Source organism: Harpegnathos saltator, unplaced genomic scaffold (genome assembly GCF_003227715.2).
Source record: "Harpegnathos saltator strain DR-91 unplaced genomic scaffold, Hsal_v8.6 scaffold562, whole genome shotgun sequence".
Lineage (NCBI taxonomy): Eukaryota > Metazoa > Arthropoda > Insecta > Hymenoptera > Formicidae > Harpegnathos > Harpegnathos saltator.
Window position 1 is genome coordinate 725,616 of NW_020230385.1, and position 25,193 is coordinate 750,808.

Consider the following 25,193-nt stretch of genomic DNA (forward strand, 5'->3'; position numbering starts at 1 on the left):
TACGCGCTTTTTAAGGACCAAAATAATAAGAATACTCTGAGTTTTGTATCCCGCTGCATTGGTCCTTTTACCTCAAGCTCGTTACGTTACTGCCACGCAAAAGTGAAGCGAGGCCCAGGAGGTCGCGCTGTGCGGCCTGTTAATATCTCGTTGCAGACGGATACGTCGGAGCGCGATTTGAATACCCGTCGCGGCCCCGGGGCTGAAGAACATTTTTGCTCGCGATAAAGTTGTCTTTTACATCATCAACTCGCTCACCGAGATCCACAATGGAAGTGCAAAGGTCGCTTACATAAAACACCGTGTAGGAGAGCCGAACGTCGCCCCGATACCGCCCGGCCCACCCATGCGCTTTAATTTATTACTTAGTTGCTTAGCACGAGGATCCCCAGGGCTGATCGAGCACCGACGCGAGCGCCGAGTTAGACTCTCGAGGCTCGCGTTGTTCCTAACCGCGTTGCCATACCTCGCAGTGTACTTCCATTCTTCTCCAGACCGCACGTCAACCTCGGGCTACGAAAAGGAAATCAATCGCCGTGTGCGCACGCTTCGTCGTTCACGTCGCGTTTTTCAGCGAGCGGCCGCTCGCTCGTTACTCGGCGTTTAGACGATCGCGTTGCTTCTCTTCTTCTTCTTCTTCTTCTTCTTCTTCTCCTTCTTCTTCCTCTTCCTCTTCCTCTTCCTCTTCCTCTTCTTTCTCGTCATCTTGTGCCTTACGCGTGCACACGCTCCCAAATCGTCCCTCGAAACATGATAGCGATCTCGAAGGGTGGTGCCTGAATGCGTGTGGGCGTCGTGCGGATGAATAGACGGCGAAAAGATTGAACAGGGAAGGGGTGTCTCGGCGCGAAGCGCCGGTGAAAGATGGTCGTTGCTTACAAATAACCGGCCTAAGGCCGAAATCGCCTGCCCCGTATCTCGCGATGAATTATCGCCGTCGCAGGCCCTGAATTAAAGTAATCGGCCGTGTACCCAGCGGGGTACAGAGACGGGATAAATGGGCCCTCTACCTCGCCTCGCCTAATGTATACGTTTAATCGTTTCGAGTGTTGTTATTCTCTGACATTGCATACGGATCGTTCCGGCGGCGGCGGCGGCGGCGGCGGGGGTGGGGGGAGAGAATGGGTGGCCCGAATTAATTAATCTCTTCAAGAATGTCTTCTTCACCCGGATACATTATGTAACTTTGACGAACTAAGGGCTCCGGTAGATTGCTCCGCGGGAGGGCGATTCAATAACAGAGTTATTTCACAATTAGTTCCGAGGGGCCCCCTCGTTTGGACGGAAATTTTCATCTCGTCGCTTGAATTTCATTGATTTCATTCAGTATTGATGGCTTAGGGACCTAATTTAAACAACCACGACTTTACCACTTTACGAGTGCACAAAACGTGCACTATAATATTTTCTTTTTACTTTTGTTTTTTCTTCTTTTCAAGGAGACCGAATTATCCCTAAAAATCCGTCAAGCAGATTAGACTCTCGTCGCCTACTTTGTAAAACGGTCTCTCGATATTGATCATTTTGTTTGAACAATTCGAGCTGAACACAGCACGAATGTGAAGCTTGTACGATGTATTATTTGCACATTTCCCAGCGAAAGCAAAAATTGTATCTGAAATTCCGCCAAATGGATTCTACTTTCATCTCTTACCTTGTGAGACAATCCGCGTCATGCCAAACGTGAAACTAAAGTTACGACGGATTCAGGTAGCGAATGATCGCGAGCGCGAGGTTTGATGCAACATTCATCTAGTCGATATATATCATGAGACATTCTTTCTTTTTTCACTTGCCGTAAGGATCGTGTTCGCGCGGGAATCAATTATGAACGAGCTTCGAGGGATGATCGTCGACCCTGCCTGGCTGCGGCCCTGAGTTCGCCCGTTGGGTGGGTCCTTTAAATTACTCTGCGCGCGGGAAACAATAAACTGGCGAAGTTTATAGCAGCGACCCGGCCGAAAGAGGGAAACGATGGACTCTCGGTTTAATTTCACGAGAGCCACGTCGGAATAGGAATACGTGGGTTGTGTACGTGCTGCCGTATAGGCGTGGACGTGCACGCGGCGGGCTGCAAGAAAACGCGACGGGCACCCTCCTCGACCGGAGGGCGAAATAATATTCGGATAATTACGACACGCAACTTTAGTTTCGCAAATTGATGCGAAATGATTAATCATGCAAACTCGGCAAATTGTCCGGTCTACCTTGTTATTCGTTGCACGTGAAATTTCGATACTCCTCCCCGGCGGGGTCGGCGGGGGCGGTGAGCACCGTCGGCGAAGGGCGAAATTATATTCGGATAATCACACGACGACTCGACTTTAGTTTCGTAAATTGACGCGAGGTAATCCACTACGCGCGGGTATCCGATAAATTCGTCCGATTTCCACGTTCTTCCACGAGGCGATCGTGACTGTGCACGAGCAAAAAACTCAATCCCGAGCGAGCGCGAATTACACGTGCGAGTTTGACGCGCGCTTGCTTTTCATTATTTACACACTCATTATTATTCAGTTTTTGATCACTCAATTTCTTATTTTAACGGCGCGTCCAAGTAGAGGCGCGTGCCTCGGGACTGTCGCAGGCAATAACGAAATTTGCCTTTCCGACTTTTACTCCGCCGCCGCCGTCGCCGCTGCCGCGCACAGCCTTCCACCCTCCGCTTCCTCCATTACCGCCGTTCCTCCCTCCGCAAGCCGGCGTCTTGCAAATCGCGTCCGCCTCTTTTTTCCCCGCGCTTCTGCCTACGCCAGCTTTTTCGCACGGTATGTAAATGGAACTTTCAGCGTCGGCCGGCGTAATAAACGCGCCGCGTTACCGTCCCGGCCATTTTCTCCGGGATGATTTTTGCCGCGCTCGCGCTCGCGGCGAATCAGCATCGATATGACCTCCTCTCCTCCCGCCGCGAGTCGACTGCCCTTTCGACTCGCGTATCCGGCATCCTCTCTCGATCTTCCACTTCTCCCCCCCCCCCACCCCTCTCCGCGATCTCTGCCTGTTTCTCCCGCTCAGCATCGGCTACATCGGCTTTTCAGATTCGACTGCTACCCGCTGCATATAGCGCGCACGTGCCCGGAATCTTAGGGCGGAGCGATTAGATTTCGGATTTACCCCGCATCGCGTCGCGCGATATCAGGTGTACTTCTCGAGAAAGAGCTCTCATTCTCAAAGTATAGCCCCGGTTCCGGACACCCCGGCCTTTCAAGCAGATAGCAGGAGAGTCGAGGTATCTGCTTGGAAACCTGCCCCGAATTCCCCAGCCGCGATACATTCCAACAATTCTTAAATTCTTGTTGCTTCCGTGTGCCCCTGAGAAGACTCGTCACGTTGACGCGGCGGCTCGCAGGCTAAGGGCTCTTCCCGTTCGAAACTTCGTCGCTTCGCAGGGGATCTGGTTTCGGAGGAGCCGTAAGACGTACGGTTCTGAAGCTTTTAGGGATGTGCGAACTATTCGAATTCGAATCGGAATCAAATATATTATCGTTTGCGTGCGTCAGACATTACAAATCGGGCCATCTGAGCGGGTATGTTTGAACCCTTAACTTGTAATTAACTTAACTTATAATTAATAACTTAATTATAAATTAGTTTAATTATTTAAATATATATTTTACTTTAAGATGATATTACAATATCAATATTCCCTTTCATATTAAAATCTTCCGTCATTACTTGCATGTTTGCATAGTCATGTTAAATTTTTTAATGATTCGATTCGAATTCGAATTTAAAAAATGAGATTCGGTTCGATTCGACATAAAAATTCTTGATTCGCACATCTCCAGAAGCTTTACATAAATTTTCGTCTCTACTTGAGCTCTACACTGTAATCGCTACGCATTGTTATTATATATCGACAAAGTTGCGCTAATTATCTCGCGCGGAAAGTTTCGCGGCAAATCGACAATTGTTAGAATATAAACTTGCGGCCATGTTTGCCACGATAAAGTCGATATATTTAATGTTTCGGGTTTTCAAGGGCTCCCAGTGCTGAAGAAAGTTCGCCAAGAGTCGATTTTTCTCTCTTGAGCGATGCTATATCGTAAATAATCAATTGCGGTGGAAGACGATGTATTTGTGAATTTATAGTTTAACCATTGTTCTTGCTATTTTTCCGCTTCAAAAGCCTACAACGCAAAAGATACGGCAAGTATGCGAAAACGTCGTTTAGCAAAATTCGTTTAAAATAAATAAATCCGAAACTTGATAATATCGGGGATGATAACTTGCTGTGTGTACAGTTTGAGCACGGACAAGTGTTTGCGCGTAATTTTAGAATCGCGCATGCCTTACAGTCTTTTGTAAAAAGAAAATATAGAAATCATCTATGAAACAATGTCTCAAACGGCAACGCCTTCTTAGTTGAGCGCAACGCAAGCTTCCGATAAGGTGACGACACGTGTTTATTGTCGCGCTTATCGCGATTCGAACGCTCAGTGTTACGTAAATTGCGCCTGCGTGAAATGCAGCCGCTGAAACTTCACGAGACTAGACTCGTACGCGAATAACAGACGGGCTGGATTCGCACGTAAATCCGAAGATTGGCCGTTGCTCGGGACACGGGCGGCGGCGGGATTATTTGCTCGCAACGAGCGCCAGTAAATAAATATTTGCATGGTCAGCGAAGGCAGGCGAGAGCTCGACGGCGGCATTAGGTCGTCCAAGACAGAGAGACACCGAACTTCCATTATTTGCTCCAGCTCCCCGAGACACGATCAGCTCCAAGTGACGCCCGTGTCTCGATTCCTTCCGCTCACGGATTCTCTGTATTTCCGCGACCCTCAAACAACGCCGGGACGAAGGAAACCCGCGCGCTCGCGCGAGCTAAAACGCCGGGATAGGCGGGGTGGCGAGCGGGAGGAGGAGGAGGAGGAGGAGAAGAAGGAGGAGAAGACGTTCGCGAGAGGGTGAAGGGAAAAAGAGTTCGGTTTTCCCAAACGAATTGCGACTCCACCGACCGGAGGAATGCGTAGGTATCCTCATAAAACATCAAAGCTACGACGGGAATGATTGAAATTGTTTCGTCGACCACGGCACGCCGAGAGCGAAAGGGAAAGAGAGAGTATACGTGTGTATGTGTGAGAGAGAGAGAGAGAAAGAGAGAGAGAGAGAGAGAAAGAGAGAAAGCCATCGTACTTCCGCCGGACTCCAAGGGCTCCGGCTGATTCGCGTCCGAATACTACGAAGGACCCGGTGTGTCCTTCCGTCTGCCGCGGCCGATCCCTCGATTGTCTTCCGCAGACAACAAATTACATTCCGACGCTGCGTCGTCCGCCCACTGATTCTCTCCGCGCGCGTACTCGCGTTCGTTTCCTCCCGTCCCGTCCCGTCCCGTCCCGTCTTGTTTCGTTCTTCATGGCTGCGACATGCGCTGCTCTCTACGTGTCCGATCTTCGCAACCTCCTCTCGACCCGGTCGCGCTCGAGCGCGTGGGCGATCGTTTGCTGAACACTCATGACGTCGTGTAATTCGAATACGCCGCGCAACGAACCTTCCTCTCTTCCTTGGCGTTACGTCACACGTGCGTGTTCCAGTTCCTAAGTTGAAGTAACGAGGCCGAGCGCTCTCGTCGATTGACGCAGCAGCTTCTATTTAAGCGCGGGGATCACGAGAGAGAGAGAGAGAGAGAGAGAGAGAGAGAGAGAGAGAGAGAGAGAGAGAGAGAGAGAGAGCCCGGGTGTATGAATAAGAAATTTTTCTGCGGCCATTATATAAGGAAGTTTGATCCGCGCCGTGTACAAGAGTCGCGCTGTTGACTCACGATTGCATGACTCGTCTGAAAGTGCTTTACTTTCAGTTTCGTATGGAGTCCCGGGGCGCCGCAGAGGACGCCCTCACGTGTCCGTCTGCATGCGTGCGTGCGTGCGTGCGAGCGCCAACGCTCAGTTTTTCTTTCCCGTTGCAATGACGCAGCGCGCGGACCTTAATTGGCAGGCGCTAAGGTTGGCTCATCCGCCGGCTCGTTTTTATTTCCTCCCGTGTCGCGAGTCCCGATCGGAAACGAGAAACCGTTATCAGAAAAATCACAGATGAGATATTACGCGATTCTGGATATTACGCCGCCGAGGTGGACGCTGGGAAGGCGGGAGGAGGTTTCGAGAGTGGGTGGACGAGAGGAAGATAGAGATAGAGAGAGAGATAGAGAGAGAGAGAGAGAGAGAGAGAGAGAGAGAGAGAGAGAGAGAGAGAGAGAGAGAGAGAGAGAGAGAGAGAGAGAGAGAGAGAGAGAGAGAGAGAGAGAGAGAGAGAGAGAGAGACATACTCGAAAAAGCTTCCACCACCATCCGCGGTGGCAAATTATACGAATGACGTTATCGCGGAAAAGTAATTTGGTTCCATGCTAATAGGTCTCCTTTTTTCCGCCCCACCACCAATTTCACGTCCACTCTTTCTCTGAATAATGCATAGGTTGAACTTGGGTTTGATAACGGCACGAAGGAGCTTCTCTCGGACCATTGGAGAAGAGGGGAGGAACATCATTTCCCACTTAGTTCGGTATTAAAAGGGATTCGGGTCGTTCCATTCTCGGTTCAAATGTACGCGCTGTGTGCAACGAGCGAAGGACAAGCGACCGTCCGACTAAAGTCCGCGGCAGTTATCGAGAATATACCGCGCCGGGCGCGGTGTGTGTGTGTGTGTGTGTGTGTGTGTGTGTGTGTGTGTGTGTGTGTGTGTGTGTGTGTGTGTGTGTGTGTGTGTGTGTGTGTGTGTGTGTGCGCGCGCGCGCGCGCGCGTGTGTGCATGTGCGTTGTATGTGTGTACGTGTGGACTAGGGATGGGCGATACAATAGAAAATATCGATATTTCATATCGATACGTATCATAAATAGAAATATCGATATATTAAAAATATCGAATAAAAAATATCGATATTAGTAATATCGATACCACTAATATCCTTATTCTTAACTATATACCTACTATATATTTATTTATTGATTTATACTTGTTTATACTAAAATCTATTATAGTTACCGTTTTTGGAATGCGTCAGAAATAGATGTATTCCTGGTCATTTCATAGAAAAAAAGGAAGGAATCCAGTTACATTGACGAATTGCTCAATCGTTGTATCTTCTGAACGCAGCCTTATATTTAAGTCCGTCTTAAGTTGATGTTTAGATACTATGTAACCAATGAAATGATCCGTACAATATCTGAAGATAAACTTAAGACGGTCTTAAACATAAGATCCGACTATGAATACCGGCCTAAATGTGTGCAGATTAAAAATATTATTTGTTTAGTTTCATCGACATTTTCGTTTAAGACGGAGTGTTTTTAACAAATTACATGATATGTACGCAAATTCAGAAAGCTTCTTAAATTACCCGCACTCAGGTTAGCATAAAAGTACGCGCTCCGAGCAAGTGCGCCTAATAACAAAAAGTTATTAGGCACTGGAACGGAGCGAGTGCATGTCAATCGAATTCGCCGTTAATTTGCAACGGTTTGCGACAATTCGGAACTGAGAATGGCTGTGGTTGGTAGCGCTAGTTCCAAAAGTTTCGGTACGCTAAAATTCTCGCCCAATACTAATGATTCGTATTGAATTATATCGGAAGTCCGATATTGCTCTTGAAATATCGATGCACAGTAATATCGAGAAGAAAAAGATCGATACAAAATGTCGATATTTAGATCCAAAAGTATCGATATTTTAAAATATCGATACTGTATCGCCCATCCCTAGTGTGGACCTTGTTGAGCGAGCGATGAAACCTTTTCAGCGGGCGAATGCGCGCCGCGTAAGAGTAATAATATTCCGCTTAATAACACGTCGTCGATCGGCGTAATCTGTTAGGGCGCGGTTAGGCGCTGCGTCGCACTCGCGCGTCCGCGAGATCACAGATGTGCCGTAAGTGCAATTTCCGCGTGTCGTCGCCACGCTGTCGAATGCGCGCCTAACGAAACAACGACGGCTCTCCGTCGCGGATTACGCCAATTAAAAGGATCTTCGATCGCTTAACTCGACGACGACAGCGAGTCGCACCTCTCTAACGGCGCTTCGTATCTCTGCGACGGGCGCGCGCGCGCGCGCGCTTTCTAAATGCGCTTATGCGCGGCAAATGCGCCTATATGCGCGTAGAAGTTTGTCTCAAAAGGTCAGAAAGAAACTCGCTCAAGTAGCAGCGGTAATAGCCCCCCTTGCGCGAGCCACGGCAAAGAGTGCTGTAAAGACCCCCGATGACAGAGCCTTTATTGCTCGTACGCTTCGCGGATCTTCCGCCTCGTGGCGATCCATTTACTTCCGAACGTACACGGGAAGAGTTCATTTTCTCTCGATATGCCGGAACGAGATTTCGAGCGAGCGAGGGCCGCGACAGAAGGATGGAAATGAGACCGGTAATTCGTAAACAAGCGAAGAAGAGAGGACTCCGAGGGTCTCGGAAGTAAAAGGTAGGACATGGAGGGAAGGACTCCGAGGGTCTCGGAAGTAAAAGGTAGGACATGGAGGGAAAGACGAGGAGGACGCGTTCATGCGAGGGCACGGCGGTCGACGAAGGGCCGCCGAGAGGCGAAGTTTCGAGAGGATCGAAATCAGGCGTAGGAGACGTCCCCCGGGTATAAAACTTGCTGCTCGTGCTATCAGGGAATCATGCGTGGCGAAGCTGGACGAGGAGAGAAAGGAAGAGGGAGAGAGGGGGAGAGAGAGAGAGAGAGAGAGAGAGAGAGAGAAAGAGAAGGAGAGAGAGAGAAGGAGAGAGCGAAAGAGGAGGAAAGGCAGAAGAAAGATGCTGGGGCAAGAAGGGGCAGGCGGCGAAGGAGAGGAGGAGGGGACCCGCCGAGGGAAGCGGGTATTCGAGCGTGACCCTTGTACCTCGATACTTCGCCACTGTCGCCGGCGGGTATAGGAGACAAACAGCCGCGTATCCTCGCTTTCGATAATCAGCCGGACATACATAAACATGGCAGTCGGGAGGAAAAACGGAGAAGAGAATGGAAAATGGATGAGGCGCGTTCACTGCAGGGAGGCATAATGCTCTCGAAGGGAGGACGCTCCTCCTCGGGTCGTTCCCGCGCGCGCGAACTTACGTCTACGTATCAATAACATTCTAGCCTGAAAGGTGCTTTCCGTAATGGACTCACGTAAGGGTACTTTGTCACCGGTGTAGAATCTCCCCTCCCCTCCGCGATCCCTTCAACATGTTGAGAGATCCAGAAGCTCGCGTATTAAAACCTGACCATCATCATTCACGGCTATATCGTGAATACGCACGCGAGAGCGCGCATCTGTGTGTGTGTGTGTGTGTGTGCGCGGAATATCTGCGCGACATACACTGCTCCATCGGCGTCAGCTTTAATCCCGTAATTCGCTCGTTGATTCGTAATTTATGATGAGTGAACAGGCGCACTTGCGAGTCTGAGAATCCGCCTTGCGTCGAATCGTGCACATTTCGCGCTGAGCTCGTGCAACTCTTTGTTATCCCGCGGGGAATATGTGTCTGTACTTTTACGATATAACGAGCGTTTCGCGTGTGTGCACGAGTACGATGTGCGCATAATAAGGGGGAGGGAAATCGTTGACCGAGATGCTTCTTATCGTAAAAATAGGATATATTCGACTTGTGACTCGACTAGGACTAGGTTCTTAATCTAAGAATAAGAAGTAGATTTTTCACCTGAGATATTGTTTTCCGTTGCAGCTAAGGGAGTTTGAATTTTTCGTTTTCCGATTTCTGATCCGAAGGCGAGGAATAGATTCTTAACTCTATCTCCTTAATCTAAAAACCTAAAGAGTAAATTTTTAACTCGAAATTCGTAAAGCAGAGTTACAAATTTCGAATTTTTCAATTTTTATTTAAAGGCGAGAAATAGATTTTTTATTTCTCTCTTTTACCCTTTTAATCTAAAAAAGAAGTATCAAGTGTAGATTTTTAACTTGAGATTCTCAAGAATTTAAGAAAAGCAAGAAGTCTCGAATTTTTCGATTTCTATTTAAACACGAGGAATAGATATTTAACTCTACCCTTTTAATTTAGAGAAAGTATGGAACGGATTTTTAACTTGAGATTCTTAAGAAACTAAAGCAAAGAAATATGAATCTTGAACTTTTCGATTTTTTATTTAAAGTTGAGGAATATTTTTTTAACTCTGTTCTTTTAATTTAACAAAATATAAAGAATAGATTTTTAACTTAAAATTCTCAAGAATCTAAAGCAAGGAGTTAGGAATCTTGAACTCTTCGACTTTTTATTTAAAGATGGGGAATAAATTCTTAACTCTACTTAATCCTCCTTAATACCTCTTTTAATTTAAAAATAGTATAAAGTAGATTTTTAACTTGAGATTCTCAAAGCAACAAGTCGCACATCTCGAATTTTTCAATTTTTTATTTAAAGATGAGAAATAGATTTTCAACTCGATCCTTTCAATCCGAAAAAGTGTCGATTTTCAACTTGAGATTCTCAAGCAAGATAGAAGCAAGAAGTTTTTCGAATTTTTCGATCTTTATTTAAAGACGAGGAATAGATTTTTAACCTCTCTCTTTTATCCATTTAATCTAGAAAAAAGTATAAAGAGTAGATTTTTAACTTGAGATTCTCAAGAATCTCAAAGCAAGGAGCCACAAATGTCGAATATGCTAAGAAATGAATCGATCGATTGCCGAACGAGACGATTCGGCGCATCCCCCTCCTCTCGCGCAAGAACGCGCAAGAAATCTCCGATTCTTATCGCGCGACCGAGTCGTCATAACTCAATGAGCGCGCGCGTCTCCGCAACAAAACTGATAAGTTCGAGAATCGCGTTCATCTCGTCTTATCGGCCAGCCCAGATCTACGGCAATCCGCGCATTCAGCGTAACTCTTGCGGCGCTCGGCGAAATAGCCTCCTGGCTCGGTCTCTCGCTTCGATCTCGAAATTGTATTCGTTCGATTGCTGTTTACCGACCGCAAAGTTCGACGTGTCGCGATCTAAGAAACGACGGACGGAGGGAGGGAGGGACCGAGGGGATGCGGCACGTCAGCGTCAACGACGACGACGGCGGCGACGACGTCGTCGTCGATCAGATTTGCGAGTCCGTCGAACACTCACGTTTGCTGAATCCAGCTGGAGCCCTTGAGACGACGCGGCCGAGATTAGTCTGTCTTCGAGCGAGCGCGAGCGCGAGCGCGAGCGCGAGCGCGGGCGGACGCGGGCGGACGCGCGGAGTCGGCGAAGGGTTACCCGTATTTAATTAAACTGTTACTTCGCATTGATTGCCAAACTTGGGCCCTGGGCCGCGCTGCAGAGAAGATTATCGAAGTTCGCCGCGCTTCTACTCAGGTCATATCGAGAGGCTGCCAGGCAATCTCGCCAACTTCCAGCCACGCGATAGCGCCGCTAACCTTCTTTGTCAGTCCCGCTTTATTATTGCCTTCCGAGCCAGCCGATGATGCATCTATCGGCATCAGCTTGGCCGAGGGGCGAGAGGGGTGGAGTTGACGACGACGGCGACAACGGGGCGGGAGGGGGCGGGGGAGGATGCGAGAGCGTTCGCGAAGCGGATAATAATCCCTGAGATCGCGCCGTAAATCTGCTCGCTCTCGCGTCGAGCGAGAGACAAAAATCCGCCACGCGATGAACGTAACTTGTGCGAATGACCGTCGCGCGTTATCCTCGCCTCATGCACCGCGAGAATCGACTGAGAGCGAGGCGGGACGGGGGTGAGGCACCTTGGGCGCTCGCAAAATCGAATTCCGCGGCGCGAACTTTGCGACTATCGCGCGCGCGCGCGCGCGTGAGTTGGGACTTTGGACGAGCAGCGCGAAATAATCTCCGTCCGCGGGCTGATCCGGATTGCTCGGGGCGATGTAATAGATACGCTGAATGGACGACAGACGATAATCGCGATAGCGCCGTACTCGCAAGAAGCTAGTTAGTGAGAGTTCCGCTTTTGCGTCGTGATAGTGACAGGGACGTTACAAACTGTTAACTAGCTGCCTTCCCTCCCGGTGGCAAGTACTTGTGTGCGGCGGCGGAGGAAAAAGTTGCCTGGGAATGCGGTGGTGCTCGTGTCCTGGCCAATCACCCGCCGCGATGATTTGACGCGGGCTCAAGTACCCTCGTGCAGCTGCAGTTTCCCAAGTTTGCGCGATGATCTTGGCAGGGACGTAATATCTAGCCGGTAAGCGGTTTAGCGATACTCTTCGGGACAATGTACTCGGGCGAGCGCGCTGGATAATCCACGTATCGTGCTAATGCTATCAGCCATGCACGTGCTGCTCCCGCTGGAAATCGCGGAGGCGCGGAGCGTCGCGCTCGCGACGTGTGCTTGCGAGCCACGACGACGGCATCTTCTTTCCACGGCGGAGAAATTGTTTCCAATCGTCCAGTCTGCTGCGCGAACTTGGGAGTAGCTGCTGGGATGATCGTCAATGTCCGAACCTCCGCCATCTCCTTATTCTCGCTCGTTGTTTGTAGGTTTTGCGACGAAAACCAAGCGACTTGTTCCATTCTGCGCTCTGGAATCTACTTTCGACATCATCCCGTAAGCGATGATTCTTCTCTTACCGCTAACAGCGATATTCTTTGTCTCTCTCCGAGTAGAGAAATTAATAGGACTCTGGTCTAATAAGGGCCCGATTGTTTTTCTCTAACATTAATCGGGCCCTAGTAGAGATAGAAAGACAAAGGCCTTACAAGATGTGTAACAAATGGTTTAACGGGTTCTTATAAGGCAATGTTAATAGGGACTTATAAGGAAATATTTTTATTATTGCTTGAGTAAAAATATTTCTTCTTTTTATTCCAAGAAATTTCGAATGTAATTTCTTTACTTTTTATAACCTTGTTAGTATACAACAGGAATTTTTTATTTAAAAATATAGCATATTTTACAATAAAATATAGGATTCTTTACACATAAAAATTCTGCTACTATTTTTATTGAAGTTTGCTGCATCTCAAAACGAAGGCAATACTAGAAAAATCCTTGAAAGACGCTAATGAATATGGCGACTAATAAAACTAATAAAATTTGTTTGTAATTGCGATTAAAAAAATTAAAAAATCTTTAAAAGAATCGGAGATAGAGCATACCTACTAAAACAATACTAAACTATGACAATTTCATTACACGCTTCAGATCTTATTAATTATCTATAACAAAACTTGATTTTATATATCTAAAGCATCTTCTTAAAACCTTCCAGGTCCTTTTCAACTTTCTCTATCAAAGTCTTATTTATTAAATCTAAGGTATCCCTAAAAAATCTTTCCAAAGTTCTTCTTAACTTTCGCTATCAAAGCCTTATTTATTAAATCTAAGGCATCCCTAAAAGATCCATCTCGGGGCCTGATGTGGTAATAACGAGGCACTCCTTTTTAGGGCATCCTACTTTCAACCTTACCGGGGCCTTATGCTTCATGAGAATGGCCCTAACAATTTTTTACTCGGGACGTCCAAGGACAAGAAATTGTAACGGCGCGTTATCCACCTCCTTGGATCGGACGTGACGTAACAAGCAGAATACGCTCGAGATTTTTGCCGTTCCGTGGGGACGACATTTGCGATATTCGATCGCGGCGGACAATTCCAAGTTGCGTGCGGTCGCCGGAGTACTCCGCGTCATAATCTTGTCGGGAACGCTGGGAGTTGCGTGTAAGCGGTCTCTCGTTGAGCGCTCCGTGGGGGTAGTCGGTCGCGGGTATTCCCTGCGATAGAGCGGGGCTTCCAACGCACCCCTCTCGTGCGCAGCGTCTGTGCGCGCTCCGTATTCGCGCTCACCCTGCTTGTTGAAACGCAAGAGACCGGCGTCTCCTGTCGATCGAGGCGGGCGAGCGAGAGGGAGTTTCATTTAAGTTAGAAATTGCTTCTTCCGTAGCGATGATGGGCCGCAAATTGGGCGCGAAACAGAACGCGGCGGAGAGGAGAAGAGTCTCGTGACGCAGAGATGACGAGAGAGAGAGAGAGAGAGAGAGAGAGAGAGAGAGAGAGAGAGAGAGAGAGAGAGAGAGAGAGAGAGGGAGAGGGAGGGAGGGAGGGAGGGAGAGAGAGAGTGAGCGAAGGAACAAGGAGGAACGGCGGGAAAGATGCGTGAACGAAAGGGTGTATTGATTTTTTATTTATACGCCGCCTATCTGCCAGGTGGAAATACAGTGAACGCGCGCGAGTCGTCGGTTCTCTCTTGCCGGAGCTCCTCTCCGAGAGGAGACTCCGTCGCGATGGGACAGGCAGCGCACGCGCGAGCGCGCCGGGCTAAATCGCGCGCTTATCACGCGAGACAACGATAAAACGTCGCCAGTCGTAGGATCAAACGAAGTGTTAACGAGCGACTAACTCGTCGGCTGACAGCGCGCGGGGATCGTTACGAAGATTCGCGACGATAGACGCTCGTTAATGCGAACAGACGCGCGCAGACGAAATCCGATATTTTGCGTGCGCGACAAAGGGCGATTCTTGTTTTTTCCTTTTTATTTCTTTTTTTCTTTCTTTCTTTTCTCTTCGTTCTTTTTTTCGCACGCGTCGACGTGTCCGGTCATCGCGCGTTCTTCGGTATAACGAGCCGTGATTATCCGGCCGGGCGACAAAAGCGCCGCGTTACTGAAAGGTATTTGATAAATCGTCGCGCGCGAGCACGCTGACGTTATCGATGGCGCGAAGATATTTGTGAAATATGTCGGCAAGACTGCCGCGCCGAGCGCACGATAATATCCTGTATCTTCGGTCGCGATGGTGAAAAATGCGATGAATTATGCGAGCCGGACGCGCAAAACGGCCGCCGCGCGTGCGCGTGCGCGTGCGCGCGCGATGACCGCGCGATAAGCAGATGGAATAATTGATGAAACTGCTGAACTTCATCTCCCCGCGCGGCGCGGGCGCGTAGGCGAGTCGATAATTCGCGCGTCAAGTCGCGGAAATACATATTTAACCGGCCCAGTTGCGGGAACTTTGAGCCCGCGACTTTTGCTTTACGCGCGTTCGAATGCTTATTTATGCTCCACGGCAGTTTCAGTAGCGAAGCCCCGCGAAGAAAGATTTCTTCGAGCGCTCCTTGGGAAAAAGTCATGTAGCGCACGAGGGAGGACATTAATTATCCGGGAAATTTATAATACGCCAAGGAGAAATTCCGTGGTGTGTGTATGTGTGTGCGCGCGCGCGCGTTCGTGATAAAGCGACGGGAGTTCTTCCTTCGTGTGAATATCGAAGGTCGGAGGAGACGGCGACGTGGATTAGAGTGCACGACCGGAATTTCGCGGCGAAATCCATTCCTGCGCCGGAACTATGACCGACCCAGGAGGGCTTTCAGCCAGGACGAATGAATACCCGGAGGGGGGATTACTTCCGTCTCATTAACGTGGCTCGCGATTCCGCGCGCGGCGGAATCGAGAAATTCGTCACGCCTGTACCCTGGCGAAAATCCTAATTCATTCAGCTCTCGACGATGAAAATGGCGATTGTGCCGTGACGGTTAATCAGGGAACGATGTAATGCGGTTTATTTCGCGTCTCCGCGGTAAACGATAATCGCTGTATCTCGTTTTCGCGACTCTGGCGAGAATTCTTCCGCGCGTAAGAGGGCTGATGAACGTCGCGTTGTCGAAAGAGGGGTGCCTCATTATTACCACATCAGGCCCCGAGATGAATTTTTTAGGGATGTCTTAGATTTAATAAATAAGGCTTTAATAGGGAAAGCTGAGAAGGGCTTTAGAAGGATTTATTAGGAATATCTTAGATAACGCTCTAACACGGAAAACTAATATGGGCCTTAGAAGGATCTTTTAAGAGGATATACAAAATCAAGTTTTGTTATAAAAAGTTAATAAGATCTGAAGCGTGTAATAAAATTGTCATAGTTTGGTATCGTTTTAGTATGTACGCTCTATCTGATTCTTTTAAAGATTTTTTAATTATACCGCAACTAAAAACAAATTTTATTAGATTTATTAGTCGCCATATTCATTAGTGTCTTTCAAGGATTTTTCTAGTATTGCCTTCGTTTTGAGATGCAGCAAACTTCAATAAAAATAGTAGCAGAATTTTTATGTGTAAAGAATCCTATATTTTATTGTAAAATATGCTATATTTTTAAAATAAAAAATTCTTGTTGTATACTAACAAGATTATAAAGAAATAAAGAAATTACAGTCTAAATTTGTCGGAATAAAAGGAACGAATATTTTTACCCAAGCGATAATAAAAATATTTTCTTAATAAGGCCTTATTAATGTTGCCTTATAAAGCTCTATCGATATTACCCTATAAGGCCCTTATAAGGGCCTGCTAAACCATTTGTTACACATCTAGGTAGGGCCCCTTGTCTTTCTATCCCTATTAGGGCCCGGTTAATGTTAGAGAAAAATAATCAGGCCCTTACCAGAGCTCTATTAATTTTTCTACTCGGAGTGTTCGCTCTAATCGATCGAGACACTCGCTCTCTCATAGCCCGCTCTAAACTCGAGTGAAATTCGCCCTTGCGCTTTCGGACGAGGAAGACATTAGCACCCCTTTTCCCCGGAGGAATTTAGACAGCACATATTCAAGCAGCGAAAGAGCAATAAGAATGCTCAGAGTCCAGGCACGTGTTTCCGCATTGGACTTTCACAATTGACCGAAACCACCCCGAGTGAAACGTTCGCTCTTGCTGTTTCGCGAATGACAGTCTCCTCTTCAGCGTCCAGCCTCGCGGCGAAAATGCCGATCGAAAATAACTCCCCTCCGAGAAGTTCAGAAAACGCCGCTCGCTCTCCGACACAAAGGACACTCCCTCATAATTCGGAGGCGCGTGTCATCTTGGCATGATCGAAGGCGTCGCTATTAATCCGGGACGCTTCGTGGCGCACTGTGCAACGGTAATGTAATCGTCTAATACGCGCCCCCTCCCCCGGATGACGCGATGATTTCCACTGTCATGCTAATCCGCGCAGGCCGTAATTGCGCGTTTATGCGCGCCCGAGAGCTGGATTGACCTGGAGCATTATGCGTCCAGGATACGTCCCGGTCTGTCACAGGGGCCAGGAATTATTTGCTCGTGGAAGAATAGGAGAGCGCGCGCGGGCGCGTATGATGGATGGCGCCAGCGTGTTGTCACGTTGAGGGAGCAGCCCCGGAGTCTCGCCGTGCCTAGAGATTGAAATCCGCGCGCGCGCGAGAGAGAGAGAGAGAGAGAGTCGCCGCGGCCGCTTTTCCCTTTCATCCCGCCCCGCAAAGCGCGCGCGCGCGGCGAGAGTCGCCGGAGTCATTATGATTCAGCTGAAATCTTAATGGAGTATCGCGGAACCGCGGCGCGAGCGAGCGAGCCCGCTTTGCGGGGATGTATATTACGGCTTCGCATTACGTCCAATAAAAGGGGGAGATTCCGCCTGCATTTTTTATCCCGGAAACGAATCGTACCGGAGACTCTCGATGCTGCGTCACGCGCGCTCGCCGGCGATACGTACCGAATACACGTCCCCATTATGGCGCGACTCCACTTCCGATCTATCCATTTGCGGAAGCTTCTATATCCTCGCGGCTCACGCGGTGTATTTTAGGTATCAGCGACGAGGAATCGTGTTCCCTCCCCCCTCCCCATCCCCACCCGATGTTCTTCCCCGCCGCACCGTTTTACAAACGTGAGATTCGCGTTTCTCGCGCTTTTCCCTTCCCCTCTTTGTTTTCCTCCTCCTCCTCCTCCTCCTCCTCCTCTTCCCTCAATCGGCCGTTACCGTCGGCGGTCGTTGGTGGTGGTTGCGCGATGAATTGATTTACTCGTCTCGCGACGATGATGACGACGGCGGCGGCGACGGCGACGACTACGGTGATAAATACCTCTCACGCGCAAGTGTCCACTACGTTGAGTACGGAGTTGGCCGGAGCTAGCTGGTTTCCAGGTGCTACGCGGATGAAGGTGGTGCAGGATGGGCTAGACGGGCCCGAGATATGGTGTATACCTTCGGAGCGATACGTCATCCTTGACAAGCCGGCGTGCCGATAACCCCCGTCTACGACAAACCCCGTGTGTGGCCTCACACCTCATCGCCGCAAGGGCCATCCATCATGTTTGAGTAATGTAGGGGAACGATTCCGCGTTATTGCGAATGACCGAGTCTGTCGCGCACGTCCTTTTACCGTTCTGTCTTCTCACGGATTATCTCCGAAAGATTTGTTCGGCTAACGCGACGAGCCGCCGCCGCCTGCACGATGTCTCTCAATTACGCCGCCTCTCGATTTCGCGGGCGCAATGCACTCGTCTAGATCACCTGCTCGGACAATTTCTCCCTCTCTCTCTCTCTCTCTCTCTCTCTCTCTCTCTCGCTCTCTCTCTCCTTCTCCAGTAATCATGGATGAAAAATTCTGTCCCAACAGACACGAATGTTCGATCTCAGTGTGTTAAAAATTGTGTCAGGGGACAAAAATATTGCCGCTCGACGAATGATCTTTTCCCTCGCGGAATTCAGTTTCACTTTAAATGATCTCCGGTCTCAATCAGTGACAGCTGGCGCCAATTGTGGTGACAATTGTGCCCGTTTCCTTAAGAGGGGAATTACATGCGGAAGGCCATTTTCAAAATTATTTTTATGAATTTTTTTAACAGAGACGATAAGATCAGTGGACTTGAAATTTTCACAGTGTATTCATTAATATTCAAAGTATAAAATAAATTTTATTGAATTACAAGAATCGATCCAATTTGGAATTATAGATAAAAATGCAGTGCACCCGTTTGCGAGCTCTACGTTTGCTGTCGACATAATTCCAGGCCTCTCACTACTCTGAAACCAAAAACTGAAAAAGATTTTTAAAATATATGGTTATAGCTCGTACTAAAATGAAGGCAGTGAAGCCAAGTTTAGAAAAATAATGACTGTACAAAGAAAAGTATCGAAAATGAAACTTTTTTCAACTTGTAATCGTGTTTAAAAAAATGAATAAAATAAAATATAACTGTGTTCGAGGTAGGAGTGAAAACTACATACACATCTACTGTATATTGTGTAAAAATTTCAAATTTTTCGGTTCGGTAGTTTTTGCGTAATCGTTGCGTAATCAACAGTTTAAGAAAATGGTGTTTCCAGATAAACGCGTTTAAAGAGTTTTACGTGTAGATGGTAACAAATTTATTTTATACTTTGAACATTAATGAATACACTGTGGAAATTTCAAGTCCATTGATTCTACCGTTTCTGTTAAAAAACAATTCGTAGAAATATCCTTGAAAACGGCCTGCTCCGCGTGTAATTGCCTCCTCTTGAGAAATCAGTCTATATTTATCTTACATAAAAATGTATGTTGTACTCTAAAACTCATTGGGAGCCGTGAATGGCGATTTTCCGAAAATTGTTCGAAAATTGAAAGCCGTGAATAAATGCTGGAACATGATCAAACAGTCACCTGCCGACATTTTGGAAATTGATGACAAATGTCAGACGGCTATTGGTCTTGGACCAATTTATTCGGTTATCCTTAAGCTTGTTCCATTTTATTCACGCCACTAATCGGAACCCCCCGGCCATCTTAAATTTGTAGACTTCGTTTGTCCACACGATCGAAAGATAATTCATAATTTTCATAATTTTGCCAAACGCTCGACATTGTCCGCACTTTAATCGCGAATCCACGAAAAGCGACGTTACTCACCGTTATGGACGAGCAGTGCGGAGTCGCGAGCAACGGTGATAAGGTCACTGTCGGTGAGGGTCTCGTCAGACGCGTTACCCGAAGTAGGTGTGTCGCTGAGACCGGCGCCACTGCCGGGCATATGATACAAGGGATGTTGTTGTTGTTGCTGCTGTTGCTGCTGCTGCTGCTGCTGCTGCTGCTGCTGCTGCTGCTGCTGCTGTTGTTGGTAGGAACGCTGCTTATGCTGGCTGGCGTTGTAATGATTGTGATGCGACTGGTTGCTCTGGTGGTTGTTTTGCGGGTAGGCGCGACTACGCAAACTGGAGGTGTTATCCTCACCCTCGCTGCCGCTCAGACTGTAGGCCGGATAAAGCCGTCCCTTGCCTGAAACGAAGATCGTAACGACCGCGATCACTCGTCTTTTTCTTGCTGCGGCGACCTCGGTGTAACTTTCGCTACGCAGTACGGACGGACGGCGACAACAATGAGCCGACCTCCCCCGAGTCGTCGACTCATTGAAACGCAGCGCGGCCAGTCAACGGGAACTCGCAGGCGCGCTGTTGACACGCTCCTATTAATTAATCTCATGAAAACGTCGATGAAAGTCGACTCGGAGGAGGACTCGTTGGGAATAAAAAGGTGCAAGTCGCCCAGAGGCGGATCCGGTCTTCTCCAGCGCACGACGGGGTGCAGCAGACACTAATACGGACAGCGTGACGGGTGGGAGGAGGGGAGTCGCAGAGTAAAGCGTTGTTGAATCTCCGAGTCCATCCTATTGTGACGCGAGATCGGAGGACGGACGGCTCGCAAGCTGTCGCAACATCGGAAAGAGATCGCGACGCAACGGCTGACTTAGCAAGGACACAAGAACGTGCAACGCATTAGGAGATCCCCTGGCTCCCACGGAGGCGCACGGGAGCGGGGGGGGGAGGGGGGCTTGGAAAAACAATCCGTAACCGTCACGCGCACTTGCACAAATAGCGTGGGGACGCGAGACTTCCGCATCCTTCGGGCCGCACTCTCCTCGCTCCGTTCGACCGCGGGAATACGTCCGGGCGCGGCGGACGTGTTCCTTTCGAGCGGCCGCGCCGCGAGTGGCCTCGATGATTTCATCGCCGTCGCTTCATTCCGAGTGCTCCCGCGGGACCGCCGCGCCGCGCGCTCACGTGACGCCTCCGTGTGTCCGTCGTTTTTTCTTCTCTTCCTTCAGGGTTCCTGTTCTTTTCTCGCCGAGGCTGTAATAGCGCGCATAAGTCGGCCTTCCGGCCGACCACCGATGTGGGAGGTTAATCGGTCCCAAGAGCGAGCTCTCGGCCGAGTTGTCATCGTCCCGGGGACGTCCCCGGGACGCGATCACGCCGCGGCCACGGCCAAATGCTGCGAGGCGACGAGCGAAAAGGGAAACCGGTCCTTGGCGAGGGGGCAAGGGGGGGGGGAAGAGAGAGTTGCCGGTTGTCGGCTACGTTATGGAAAAAGCCGATGGCGCGACGACCCGCCTCGTTATGGCGGCTGTGCCTCCGGGATAAATCGCGCGCGAAAACTTTGATCGATGCCTCCCGCCTTTGACCTCTGACCTCGTCGTACTCCTCCTTCGCCGGCGCGCCAGCGAGGTCTTGGCATCAGCGAGCCGTGCTATCGGGACATCGATATCGCGCGCGCCGAGTCGCTTTTCTTCCCTGAATCGGCGTCTTTGACACGAGCGCGCGCGTCGGCCGATCGATCGACCTGTCGTCAAGAGTTACGCCAAGAGTACCGCCCGGCGCCGGGAGAGGAGAAAAAAGGAGGCGGAGGTGGTTCGTTAGCATCTCCCGCTCGCGAGAAGCGGGCGATGAGAAATCGTGTTTCTCGATAACTCCCCCCTCCCCCCCTGCCGTCTCGTCCTCCACATCCCGAGACAATTTGGTTTATGGGTGGGACGTGTGTCAGTGTGTCCCCGGCCCGGCGGAATCGATTATCGACGAATCCGCGGCCGTTCGTTGGATCTCACGGAAATTGCGATTCCACTGGTCCCCGCCCCCGCCGCGCCGCCGCCTCCTCGCGCGACCGCCGCGTCCGATAAACGGCCGGATGGCGCGGTATTGTGTGTATCCTCTTTTCGCTTTTATATTTTTAATTAGTCCTCGCCGACGAGACCGGTCTCGCGTCGTCCGCTTCTTCGCGGGAGTTTCCGGTGAGGCGGCGCGGCCGGGGGTGGTTTCAGTTTGATTACGGCATATAGCGCGCCTCGTGCGCGCGCGCGCGCGCGCGCGCGTTGGAAGGACCTTCGCTGCGTGATGGATGAAGTTACAGCGAAATGCAAATGTTATTAGCGGTATCTATCGGCAGCGTGTAATTCGACATTCAATTATGGCTTGCTGCGCCGCGCGTACCCGGGCATAATGCATCGCGCTCATCGCGATCTACGGCGCCACCCCTGACCGTTTCCCCAGCCCCTCGCCCCTCTTCATCCGCGCTCGCCCCCGTGTGTACAAATAATCTTCTGGACGTGGGATGGACGCGCATAAAGGAGGTCTCCGCTCGGCTGCATTGTTAAAAGCAAAAAGTACCGGTACCAATCACGGCCCCGCGCCCGCGCGGTGTACTGGAGGGTGGCAGGGGGAGGGGAGGGGTCCATTATAATTAGGTTGGAGCGTGCATACTGTTAATGGACACAATATATACCGAAGCCGCGTAACACAACGCGACTCACCGCTAACCGAATTATTTCCTCGCTCTCTCTCTCTCTCCACCGTCTCGCTCCTCCGCGCGCTCGTCGCTTCCTTTTCTCGCGCGAGCGCGCCCGCGCGCGCCATCCCATTGTTTACTTTCCGCCGTCCATCCTCTAAACGGCCCCCGGGCTAAACAAACTTACGGGGTTTTAACGCTTAACAAGCTTAGTGATTTTGTAATTGGGTTACCGCAGTCCGCCGCGGATGGAAATCGTAAAAACCACCCTCCCGCGCTCGCCCGCCCTCTCGGCGTCGCGTCGCCGACGTCGTCGCGCGGCGGTCTCGTGAGACGCGACGCTGACGACGGCGGTGGCGGCGGCGATATTCTTTCTCGTTCGCTTCGACGATGAGCAGCAGGCAGGCAGTCTCCGATGCGTTTTACTGCATATCGAATAAACCGTACGTAAACACGTGCTCGCGCAGCGGCGAACGACGTCCGCGTATTACGCGCAACATTAAACCGCGCACTCGAATAACCCTCGTATGAGCCTTACACGTGTTGGTATCCCATACGCCAACCTCCCCTCTCTCTTGCTCGCCCTCTTCGCTCTCCCGTTCCTCACCGGCGCGGCACAGCGGGGCCAGATGACATTTTTCGCTTCAAAATTCTCTAGAGGTTTGAATTTCCAACCGATCATCGACACCAATGAATGAGGTTGATCCTGAATAAATAAATTCCGAAGAGAGCTGTCTTGCCAAAATTTGAAAAAAAGTGCTTTTCTCGAATTACTAGCCCCAAAAGAGGAAAAATTATCATTAAACGCGAGAAACTTGTGGAATGCTCGCTTATTCGACACTTATTTCTATCTAATAGCGTATTCAGCGGATTGAAACTATGAAACCAATCAACAGACACCTCGAGATTTATCGATCTTGAAGCAGAAGCTCATCAACCCAAAACTCGTATGCCCGAAATTTTTGAGTCTTAAGCCCATCAACCTAGGAATCTCGATCAATCCGAGAACTTTTTAGCTCGTGGATGCATGAAGCCGTATATATTAAGAGCCCCAAATAATCCAAGAACCCAATCTAGCCATAGCTCGAGAACCTAATAATACTCGACGTTGAATGTTCAGCTACGAAACATTAAGTTCGAGCCTCGAAACTTTTAAGACAAACCCTAAACCCATGAACCCCGAACCGATAATTTTTTTCAAAATTTCGGCTGGACAGATCTCTTTGGAATTTATTCAGGATCAACCCCTCATCCATTGGTGTCGATGATCGGTTGGAAATTCAGGTCTCTAGAGAATTTTCAACCAAAATATGTCATCTGGCCGCACTGTGCGGCGCTCGCAGTGTTTTACAGCGCGCAATACGTCGCGCGCGGATAAATGCTTCATATTACGGCGCGTTACGCGAGAAGCTAAACGTCGTATTTATGCAAATGTAAACCGCGGAGAAAGCGACGGATGTTGAAAAATGGCGTCGCGCCGACGACAATCGCATGGGCGCGAATTAGGCTGATGAGTGTGTTGTGCGCTCCCAGCGTGAATCGGCCGAGACGGCGCGACGATTGTTCGACGGGGCTCGCGTCGACGAAGAACGAGCCTCCGGACGCGCAAGTCGAAATTCCGCAGCTGCTTGCCGCTGGTTCCGTACTCTCCAGCCTGCATCAACTTGCTGCGAGTGATAGTATCGATATTTAACCTGCAAGCTCTTTCTCTCCTCCGGAGCTACAAGCGGCGAATCGTACGTCTCGCATTATCTAGCATCGCCGAGTGGGACTGCGCGTCTTCGAAAAATTACATCCTCCACGTCGGAGGAGCTGAGAAGCAAGCCCGGAACTTGGACTCGCGGGAACTCGATCCGCGCGAGGAAACGCGAGAAAGAGGGGGAGAGCCACGGCGCGCGAAACGGTCGCGTGCATGTGAATATACTAGCTCGAGCATTTTCTCTGCTTTTCCGGCGCTGCGGTGAGTGAGATTCTCTCTTCGAGTTTCACGTATCCATAATACATTATCGGGTTACCATGGGGGAGCATTGTGGCCACCATAGAGACTCCCGCGATCGTGTATCGAGTACTCGTATGCGCGCCGCGCGCGTGTATGAAGGCTTGTAAATTTCTTCCCAACCTTCAACGCGGATTAGGTTAACCCCTATAATATCATCATAATTCCCGCGCTACCGCAACCGGACGCGCGCGTGTGTGCGTGCGCAGTCTATACCTGCATAAATATGATATATGTGTATAATATGATGCGCGTGTGCACACACCGTCCGCACGCGGACGCGATTGCACATGCGCCCCGGAATTATATCGTCCGCTTTTGCAAGAAGCGGTAGTTTCGCGCGATTTTCAGCGGCCGCGATCGGCGGGCTCGATCGCGAGGAGAGACGCAATCGCGCGCCGGCCGACTCGCGCTAAAACCCCGTCGCGAGGTTATTAAAGCGCCGATATACCGAGACACGTGATGAGACTTATTATTTTGCTCTCGAGATACAATTTTTTCTTTAGACTTTTAACGCAAAATGCGCGTACGTGTTGAGGTTCGAAAGTTGCCGACCCGAAGATGTAAAGACGATAAAATGAAACAGTTCTTTGTTCATCTTCTTCTGATGTATAATCACCCTTTGTCTCATAATACATGTTTTAGGACAACATGCGCATCGCACGTTGAAAGTAGAGATGTACGAACTATTCGAATTCGCATCCGAATAATTCGAAAATTTCGAATCGCGAAGATTCGAGTACGAATCAAATACTTAGCGTTTGCGCGCATCAGCTACAAAACGGGCCAGCTGGGTCTGCGTGTTTGAACCCTTAACTTGTAATTAATTTAACTTATAATTAATAACTTAATTATAAATTACTTTAAATATATATCTTACTTTAAGATGATATTACAATATTAATATTCCCTTTCATATTAAAATCTTCCATCATAATTTGCATGTTTAATAGTCATGTTAAATTTTTTAATGATTCGATTCGATTTCACTCGATTCGATTCGAATC

General features: G+C 49.3%; 1 protein-coding gene across 1 annotated transcript in view; it reads right to left on the reverse strand.

Moving 5' to 3' along the window:
- Window positions 1-25,193, reverse strand: part of Ten-m (teneurin transmembrane protein Ten-m) — a 787,615-nt gene that overhangs the window by 416,009 nt on the left and 346,413 nt on the right. Inside the window, exon 3 of the mRNA XM_025303695.1 lies at window positions 19,545-19,910. Coding sequence (XP_025159480.1) covers window positions 19,545-19,910 — 366 coding nt within the window. The remainder of the gene's footprint in view (window positions 1-19,544; window positions 19,911-25,193) is intronic.